The 9,880-nt window shown below is 35.9% G+C and overlaps 1 protein-coding gene across 1 annotated transcript; it reads left to right on the forward strand.

The window, feature by feature from the left end:
• The first annotated feature begins 426 nt into the window (after positions 1 to 426).
• LOC120071105 (protein SUPPRESSOR OF MAX2 1) lies at positions 427 to 4,431 on the forward strand. The gene is made up of 3 exons (XM_039023159.1): positions 427 to 1,931; positions 2,218 to 2,518; positions 2,598 to 4,431. The coding sequence occupies exons 1-3, from the start codon at positions 733 to 735 to the stop codon at positions 4,218 to 4,220; spliced, it is 3,123 nt and encodes a 1,040-aa protein (XP_038879087.1). The 5' UTR covers positions 427 to 732; the 3' UTR covers positions 4,221 to 4,431.
• Positions 4,432 to 9,880: the final 5,449 nt, after the last annotated feature.

Below are 9,880 nucleotides of genomic sequence, written 5' to 3' on the forward strand. Positions count from 1 at the left end.
ATAAAGTATATAAACTAAAAGTTAGATATTTAAAAAGTAAAAGAAGGCTTAATTAAAACAAAATGGTATTTGAACAAAATAAAAATGGATGAGGCAAAAGTGGGGAATACGACAAAAGAGGGAAGAATATGATTGAATACTTTTATTGTGGAGGGTAAATCTGTCATTTTGAAGAGAGAGAGATGAGAAAAGTAAGGGAAGGAGGTTCATGTGAGAAGAGGGAGGAGAAAGGGATGTAATCATCTAAATGTCACCTTTTTGGGAGGTGGAATTCTAAATTATTAAAAATTACTTTAATTAATTATAAAAAGTTAAATTGGTAGAAACAGACAGATAAGATGGGAAATGAAAAGGAAATGGAACAGAATTAAATAAAAACAAACAAAACACCAACTATATTTCTTCTATTCTATTTCATTATACAATAACAAAAAGCCTCCATTTTTATTTATATCTTTTCCTTTCACATTCATTTCTATTTCTATTTCTATTCTTAACGAAAGTGAGCATTTGTCTTACTTCTCACCATTTTTTTGGTGAATTCTCAGTCCTTCACGTTCAAACAAACCGATAGAAACAGAGAGCTCTGTCAAGGTTCTGTTTTTTCAATTGGGTTTTTCAATGGTGGATTGGAGAAAGAGAATAACCGATTTCTACTCCGAAATTGATTTCCTTTTTTAATTGGTTGAAACTTGGAGGAGGAGGAGAATTTTTTGGATATCGATTCTGGAAATGAGAGCTGGACTTGGTACGATCCTGCAAACACTGACGTCGGAGGCGGCAACTATTTTGAACCAGGCAATTGCCGAGGCCGGTCGCCGTAACCATGGCCAGACCACGCCGGTCCATGTGGCTGCAACTCTGTTGGCTTCACCAACTGGGTTCCTTCGTCAGGCCTGCATCAAGTCCCATCCTAATTCATCGCACCCACTTCAGTGCAGAGCTCTCGAGCTCTGTTTCAGCGTCGCTCTCGAACGCTTACCGACGGCCCAAAACGTGTCCGCCGGTTCAGAACCACCCATCTCCAATGCGTTAATGGCAGCCCTTAAACGTGCACAAGCTCACCAACGCCGCGGCTCGTCTGAATTGCAGCAACAGCCTATGTTAGCGGTGAAGGTTGAGTTCGAGCAGCTAGTTATATCGATTCTCGATGATCCAAGCGTCAGTAGAATCATGCGGGAAGCGAGCTTTTCAAGCCCTGCCGTTAAAGCTACGATTGAACGGTCTTTGAATTCGTCGGCATCTGTGGTGAATTCATCCCCTATTGGACTAGGTTCCCACTCTTCTCCGTCGCCTAATCGGAATCTTTATTTGAATCCACGGTTGCAACAGGGAAGCGTTACCCAATTGGGACAGCCAAAAGGGGAGGAAGTGAAACGAATCGTGGATATTTTGCTCAGGCCGACGAAGAGAAATCCAATCGTAGTTGGGGATTCGGAAACAGATGCAATGTTGGAGGAATTTTTTAAGCGAATTAACAAGAAAGAACTGACTGAAGGGTCGCTTCAGAATGCTGAGATTATCCATTTGAAGAAGGAACTTGCATCGGATGGAGCACAAATACCCACAAAACTTGAAGAATTGGAAGATTTGGTAGCGACCCGAATGGCCAAATCTAGTTCTGGGAGTATAATTCTTGACTTGGGGAATCTACAATGGTTGATTGAGCAGCCGGCGAGTTCTGTTGCCCCTGATTCCGGCGGAGTACTGCAGCCAGTTGTATCCGAGGCCAGCCGTGCTGCCGTTCAGAAGATTGGAAAGCTGTTGATAAGGTTCAGAGAGGAAACTGCCGGACGGCTGTGGTTAATCGGAACCGCTACTTGTGAAACCTTCTTGAGATGCCAAATCTATCATCCCTCAATCGAAAGTGATTGGGATTTACATGTTGTTCCTGTTGTAGCTAAAGCCCCTCGCTCTGGTTTATATCCAAGGTACTTTTGGATTCTTATCCTTCTTATTTGGATTGTTAAGCACAGAGTATTTGCTTGAGCCTTAAGAACATTTGGGTCATAGGAGAAATCAAGAATAAGTTGAAAATTTTAGACTTTACTTATAGATTACTTCTTTCCCTGAAATGTTTCTGTGATTATTTTACCATTGTCTGGAAAGTATTGTATGATTTCGTTCAATTATTTAGAAATTTTGTTCGTTCAAGCTTGATTTCTTTTGTTTTTGACGGTTGGGTATTGAGTGTCTTTTTTGATCTTGTTCATTTAGGTTTGGAACAAAGGAGATTCTTGGCAGTTCAATCGAATCCGTGTCTCCATTGAAGTTCTTTCCTACTCCTCCCATTAGTCAACTGAGACATAAATCTGAGACTCTAAATAATGGTCCTAGAATAACTTGCTGCCCACAGTGTATGCAGAAGTATGAACAAGAACAACAAAAACTCATGAACAAGGAGTCTGAGAAATCTTCTTCAGGAGTCAAGACAGACAGTAATCATCCTCCACTGCCACACTGGCTGCAAAAGGCTAAAGATCATGCTCCTAATGCTGAATCGGTTGATTCGGAACAGGTAACTTCGTCTCCTCAGGGGTGTGATAAATTTCAAATGAAATCAAGTTCAGCTAAATTTTGTTTGTGTTTTGTTGCAGAATAAGGACAAAGAATTGATTGTAAAGCAGAGGACTCAAGAGCTACAAAAGAAATGGAATACTACATGCTTGCACCTTCATCCCAATTTCCATCAATCAAAAATTTTCAGTTCAACAGGAAATATGGCAACAGGGATTTTGACGACGGGTTTATACAATCAAAACTTGCTCAAGTGCCAGCCTAGGTTAGAACTGAATAAAAGCCTTGGGAGAACTCTTCAGCTGAATATGAATCCACAACCCAACCAGCCATCTGACTACAGCTCAATACAAACAGACTTGATTCTTGGACAAGGGAAGTTTAGTGGTAACATCCCTGAACAAACTCGTAAAGATTGCACCAAAGAATTTTTGGGCCAAAATCACAAGTCTTTTGGACCAGAGATGAAGTCTCTGGATCTTCAGAGTGCCAAACTTCTAGGTATAACCGATGTTGATTCATACAAGAAGATCCTTAAAGTTCTTATGGAAAAGGTTTGGTGGCAGCAAGATGCAGTTTCTGCTGTGGCTAATATGATAACTCAACGCAAACTGGGCAACAGGAAGCGTCAAGGTGCTGGATCGAAAGGAGACATTTGGCTATTATTTGCAGGGCCTGACAAAGTTGGCAAGAAGAAGATGGCATCAGCTATTTCAGAGCTGGTATGTGGGTCCATCCTAGTTACAATTTGTCTTGGTACACGACGTAATAGTAGAGGATTGGACAATAATTTTCGTGGTAGAACCCCGTTAGATCAAATTGCAGAGGCTGTTAGGATGAATCCATTTTCAGTGATAGTTCTTGAGGACATAGATGAAGCAGATATTCTATTTCGTGGGAGTGTAAAACGGGCAATCGAAAGTGGTCGGCTCATTGATTCCCATGGTCGAGAAATCAGCCTTGGTAATGTTATTTTTATCCTCACAACTGTTTGGCTACCGGACGATCTAAAGTACTTGTCGGATCAAAATTCTTTTGGCGAAAAGGAGCTCGCAAATTTAGCTGGTGAAAGTTGGCAATTGAGGTTATCTCTGTCCGAAAAGCTATTAAAACGTCGAGGGAATTGGCTTTGCAATGAAGAAAGGCTCACAAAAACCAGGAAAAATACAAATCCTGGTCTGTTTTTCGATTTGAATGAGGCTGCCAATGCAGACGACGATACTGCAGATGGATCACACAACTCAAGCGACCTCACAATCGATCATGAAGATGAATATGGACTAAGCAAGATGGAATCAACAACACCTTCACCAGCATTAAGTGAGCTTCAAGATATTGTCGACGATGCCATTATCTTCAAGCCAGTCAACTTCAATCATATAACCCGAGACATTAAAACGTCTATCAACGAAAAATTCTCCTCCATTATTGGGGAAGGAGTCTCAATCGAGTTACAAGACCAGGCTCTACAAAAAATCTTAGCTGGGGTATGGTTTGGCAACACTGGTTTAGAAGAATGGGCAGAGAAAGCACTAGTTCCAAGTTTCAACCATCTCAAAGCTTGCTTTCCAAAAACAGCAGGCAGCACACGAGACAAGTCTATAGTCGTTACTCTCGAACTAGACCGTGAATCAGGCAATCGAAGCCGAGGAGATTGGCTGCCTAATAACATCAAAGTAGTGACAGCAGTAGATGGATTATGAGAATAGGGTGGAGGTAACATAAAATCTTGTATATATGCATATATAGTTTGCCCCTAAGGCTGGGGGAGGGGAGGTGTTATAATTTTAACAGCATCTAGATAGCGGGTAAGCATGAAATTGGTTTTTTGAGCATTGTTGATAAAGGGAAAAGCAGTATCTTGTAATTTCCTTTCTCCTTGGGAATTATTTAATTCAATTGTCTTCACCTCCATATTCATATTATATAAATAAGCATATACTTTCCCCAAGAAAGAAGCAAGCAATAATGAATAGACACTTAAAAGAGCATTGTTTATTTGCACGAGCAATGATATGGGTCAAAGATGGAAATGACAAAGATTAGCGTAAGCTTGTTTGTCTATTTTTTGATGAAAGACTTTGTAAGTGGACTTTTAGTTAAAAGATGATAAATGTTAACTACCAAATGGCAAATGGGGTGGTCATGTCACTGACTCTAAGGCGAGTTCAAAGGGCAAAAAAAAACAAATATAAATGAAGGTGAAGTTGCGCAGCAGTTTCTGAAAGCGGCCATTTGTGTGGTTGAAAGGGGTGTGGTGATCGAGAAATTTTCTAATATCATATTCTTTCTAAACGTGTTGACAATAGTATATGAAATTTTCGCTGAGTGGCCGACTTGTAGAGAAAAAGAAGCGACATAAACTAGCCGCCGCTTTGTGTTTCTTTGGTGTTCATTTATACCCACTCAAAACTATGCAATTTGGTGTTGCCCACAAAAATCTTTTGTTGTATCTATTGGAATCCACATGTTTGAGTTTTCCCTATTAGCCATGTAACCTCACAGATATGAACTGAATCATTGTTTGTTTCATTTCGAATGCTGTATTCCTGTCCTCAATTTCACACCTAATTTTTGTTTTTAGAATCTTCCTAACTTATAATTAAGGGAATTTGTAAGGACCTAAAATGTTTGTCCTATGTGCAAATTAAATATGGAAAAATATTTTAATTCTCATTTTCAATATCTTAAGTCTTCTTTGATAATCATTTAGTTTTTTATTTTTAAAAATTATGTCTATTTTCTCTCAATTTTTTCCATAATTTTCATCTTTCTCAACTAAGAGAATTTAATTATTAGTCAAATTTTAAATATAAAAATAAATTTTCAAATTGGAGATTTTTAGAAATAGAAAAATAATGGCACTATTTATACAAAATAGAAAAAAATTAATCTTCTTTGATAGAGGCTGATAGAAGTCTATTGATATTTATTAGTGATAAAAACTGATAGAAGTCTATCACTAATAGACGGTGATAGAAGTCTATTAGTGTCAGTGATGGACAATGATAAATGTCATCACTATCTATTATTGATATACGGTGAAATTTTACAATATTTATAAATAAATTTATTTATTTTATTATATTTTAAAACAATCCTATTATACTACCGTATATAACATTCTAATAAAGGTATATCATGTATATAGTCGCTATATTAACACTTGAAATTAAGTATATTTATTCCTTATATCAGTGATAATTTATAATATCAATTATAGAATGACAAATATTTAAGTTATAAAACAAAAAAACACTGCATCTAACATACATAACACAAATCGTAAGAGGAATATTGCACAATAAAAAGAAGTAAAGAGAAATAATATGCCATGTATATTGTTGGAATATCAACATTCATACAAACTATGAGGTATTCTAATAAAATGTAAAATATACTAATAATTTAGGTCCTGTTTGATAATCATTTAGTTTTTAGTTTTTATTTTTGAAAATTAAATCTATTTCATTTATATTTCTTACAATGATTTGCATCTTTATTAAGTACAATAGTTGATTTTTGGAAAATTGACAAAAATGACATTTTTCAAGTTTTCATTTTGATTTTTAGATCTTTTTAAAAAAATATGTTTTTTTGACCCTCACAATTTTGAAAATGAATGAAAATTACCCTAATACCCTTCACATTTCAAAATCACTCAAACCCTCCAAACTCTAACTTTTCTTTTCCATTTTCACTCTTCTCCATTTCAAAAGCTCAATCTCACTCTATTTCACTCTTCTCATTCCACATTTCCTTGTCATTCTCCTTTTCATTAAAGATCATTGGAATTTTTCAACTAAGGTATGAATTTTCATTTTGTTTCACTCAATGTGTTAGTTTATGCAAGGTGTTCTTGTGTAAATATTTGAAATCTATGTTGAATGTTATTTTTTTTTCCTAAAAACATCATGTTCGGCATTTTTTGAATAAGTTTGAGCCTAAAATGCATTTTCGGAAATCAGTCTTACTCGCCCGGGCTTCATAACATTGTGACCGGGTATGTGACCGGCGGGCAAGTTGGAGGTTGCTTGAGGATAGATTTGGGGAAGAGGGATTGTGCTCGATGGTAGACCGGTCGGGCCGTAAGTGATTTCGATCGAGTATGGGCGGGAAAGATAGAAAAGGACGAGGGAGAAGGGGGCAAAACTGGGTAGGAGTAGGTGGTGCCCGGTCTCGGCCCAGTCGGGTATTGGACTGGGTAAGGGGAGGGCACCGGGTAGAAAGGGGGCGCGTAGAGAAGGGACGGGTATGGGACTAAACGATTGCTTAGCACTACTAAACGATCGCTTAGCACTACTAAACGATTGCTTAGTAGTACTAAACGACCGCTTAGCTATGATTGATGGGAACGGGAGGGCGTCGGGTAGAGAGGGCCCTGCAGAGAGAGGACGGGTATGGGACTAAACGATCGCTTAATAGTACTAAACGATCGCTTAGTAGTACTAAATTACTAAACGATCACTTAGTAGTACTAAATGATCGCTTATCTGTGATCAATGGGAACGAGAGAGCACCAGGTAGAGAGGGGGTGCGCAGAGAAGGGGCGGGTATTGGGACTAAACGATCGCTTAGTACCATCGCCTAGTACTAAACACTCGCTTAGCTATGATCCTGTCTCTTATACACATCTAGATGTGTATAAGAGACAGGTTCTACTAAGCGATCGTTTAGTCCCATACCTGCCCCCTCTCTGCTCGCCCCCTCTTTACTCTGTGCCCTCCCATTCCAATCGCTAAGCGATCGTTTAGTACTACTAAACGATTGTTTAGTATTACTAAGCGGTCATTTAGTCCCATACCTGCCTCCTCTCTGCGCGCCCCCTCTCTACCCGGTGCCCTCCCGTTCGCATCGATCATAGCTAAGCGATTGTTTAGTATTACTAAGCGATCGTTCAGTCCCAATACCTGCCCCCTCTCTATCCGGTGCCCTCCCCATACCTAATCCCAATAATCGCCTAGCTTCAGTGAATATTCGTCTAACTTTCTCCCCATGAAAACGATCGTCTAACTATTTTTTTCATGTTTTTTTATATAAAATATCATTCTGGAAATAATTTGGTGTAGATAACTTTTTGTGGGGTTGTAAACAAATTAAATTTGGTGGAGGAATTTTTAGTGTTGGAATGTGAAAAATAATTTTTTGTCAATTATTTTTGGATAAAATAATTTTTTTGTGAATAAATCTTTGAGGCGGAGAATTGTTTTGAATTAATTTGGTAGGTTGGTTGTTGAAATTGAAAGTGAGAATTTAGTAAGAGGCATAAGAGTAATTGTACAGCCAATCTTTTCCATGCTTACATCATTTTCATCATCAAGGGGTCAAAAAATCTTGTTTTTCAAAAGTAGGTCAAAAGTACAAAACCATACTCCAAATAGGTCATTTTTGTCAATTTTCCTTGATTTTTTAGTTAAATTCCAAAAACAAAAACAACTTTTTGAAAACAACTTTTTTTAGTTTTCAAATTTTAGCTTGTTTTTTAAACCATTGATGAAAAGTAGATAATAAATGAAGAAATTTGGAGGTAGAAGTAACATTTATAGGCTTAATTTTAAAAAACAAAATGGTTACCAAACAATGTCTTAAAGTTGTTTTTGTTTTTGGAATTTAGCTAAGAATTCAACCATTATACTTAAGAAAAATGAAAATCATTATAAGATATGGGTAGGAAATAGACTTAATTTTCAAAAACCAAAGAAAAAAATGATGTAGTTACCAAGAGAGACCTAATCTTTTAGACTATGTTTGTAAATAAAGAACCAATTAGGAAACTATTCTAATTTATTTAGGCTTATAAATAATTCTTTTAAAATAGAATTTGCCAATTAGCTAGGGAGTTTTTTTTTTTTTTTTTTTTTTTTTTTTTTTTGAAGAGGTATTGTATTAAGTGTGGGGTGGGGGAATTGAATCTCAAACCATGAGGTTGAATAGTATAAATATTATGCCAGTGAGCTACGCTCTGGTTGGCTAGAGATTTTTCTTTATTAATTAAGATAATTTATTATTAAAAGAAGATGCAAGAGGAATATTTCTATATAACGAGGAAGCCTCTAAATAAGGGAGTTTTCATTCTACATTCCATTCCATATTTCTTACTCTAGTATTCTCTGCTACATTTTATTTCCATGAGAGATTAGTTGATGTTGTGTTTCTTTGTTAATTGTGAGCTATAAATGTACACTGTTTATTATTTTTTTCTATGATATATTTTCTCTGATTAATTAAATTGTTGCTTTATTGATTTATTTTTAATTTTGCATATTATCAATTAGAAATTTTAGACCCTCAATTAGAGATGTCCACAGAGCGGGACGGGACCGGGATGTCATTTCCCATCCCCGTCCACGCTCCCCATTTCATTTCTCATCCTCGTGAAATTTCCTACGGGGATCGGGGCGAGGATTGCTGTGGGGAATTCGCAGGGATCGGGTTCCCCGAAGGGAATTTTTCTAGTTATTTTTTTTTTTGTTAAAAATCAATTAATTTAATTATTAATGTTAGCAAATTTAATTAAATAATTGACTTTACTAAATTATTTATTATGATTGGTTTTATATGACAATTTAAATTTAAAGATAAGTTACTCAAATTTGACCTAAAAAAGCTAATTAATTTTTAGTAGAAAGAAATAAATATAAATCAAATTATTCACCTATATAATCTAAATCTAAACATTCAATTTAAACATATTTATTATATTTCCCAATAAAAATTAAATTTGAAATTTAAATGTAATATCTATATAATAATAATAATAACATACCATTAGATATTATACTAAATAAATATGTAGAAGCTAATCGAGGTGAGGGCGGAGGCGTAGCTTACGGGGAAAATTTTTTCCCCACCCCCCCCATTCCTAGCCTAATCAGAAATCCCCGCCCCACCCCCGTGGAAAAATTGGACATCTCTAACCGCAATTGTTCAAATAATTTATTATTTAATGGCGAAGTAGCATAATTGATCATTACTTACCATCAGATTTACTTTATTATGTTATTCAAGTATATAATCTAGTCTAAAAGAAATGGAACGTTTTATATTAATTGTCTAGAATTGGTCGTCTCTCTTAATTTTATACGGTTGAATTGATCATTTAAATTCTATGATTTAGGGGTCTTTATTGATAATGGAAGTAATTTATTGATGTTTCTTAACGAACAAATACCTCATAAATTAAAGGATACGTTAGAATTTCCAATAAATCATAATTAGAAGTAACAAAGAGACTAATATAATGTTTGAATAATGATCATTTACTTGGATCTTTACTGAAACTATATATTATCTATCTTATCTCTTTATTTTTGCTTCTTTAAATTCAAAACTATTATAAATATTATAGAAAATAGATGTCCAT

Source organism: Benincasa hispida, chromosome 2 (assembly GCF_009727055.1).
Source record: "Benincasa hispida cultivar B227 chromosome 2, ASM972705v1, whole genome shotgun sequence".
Taxonomy (NCBI): domain Eukaryota; kingdom Viridiplantae; phylum Streptophyta; class Magnoliopsida; order Cucurbitales; family Cucurbitaceae; genus Benincasa; species Benincasa hispida.

What these genes read in the sequence shown, in the direction of transcription:
- LOC120071105 (XM_039023159.1), top strand. Translation starts at nt 733, where the DNA reads ATGAGAGCTGGACTTGGTACGATCCTGCAAACACTGACGTCGGAGGCG. An exon ending in CGCTCTGGTTTATATCCAAG is followed by an intron (nt 1,932 to 2,217) that starts GTACTTTTGGAT and finishes TTGTTCATTTAG; the next exon opens with GTTTGGAACAAAGGAGATTC. An exon ending in AATCGGTTGATTCGGAACAG is followed by an intron (nt 2,519 to 2,597) that starts GTAACTTCGTCT and finishes GTTTTGTTGCAG; the next exon opens with AATAAGGACAAAGAATTGAT.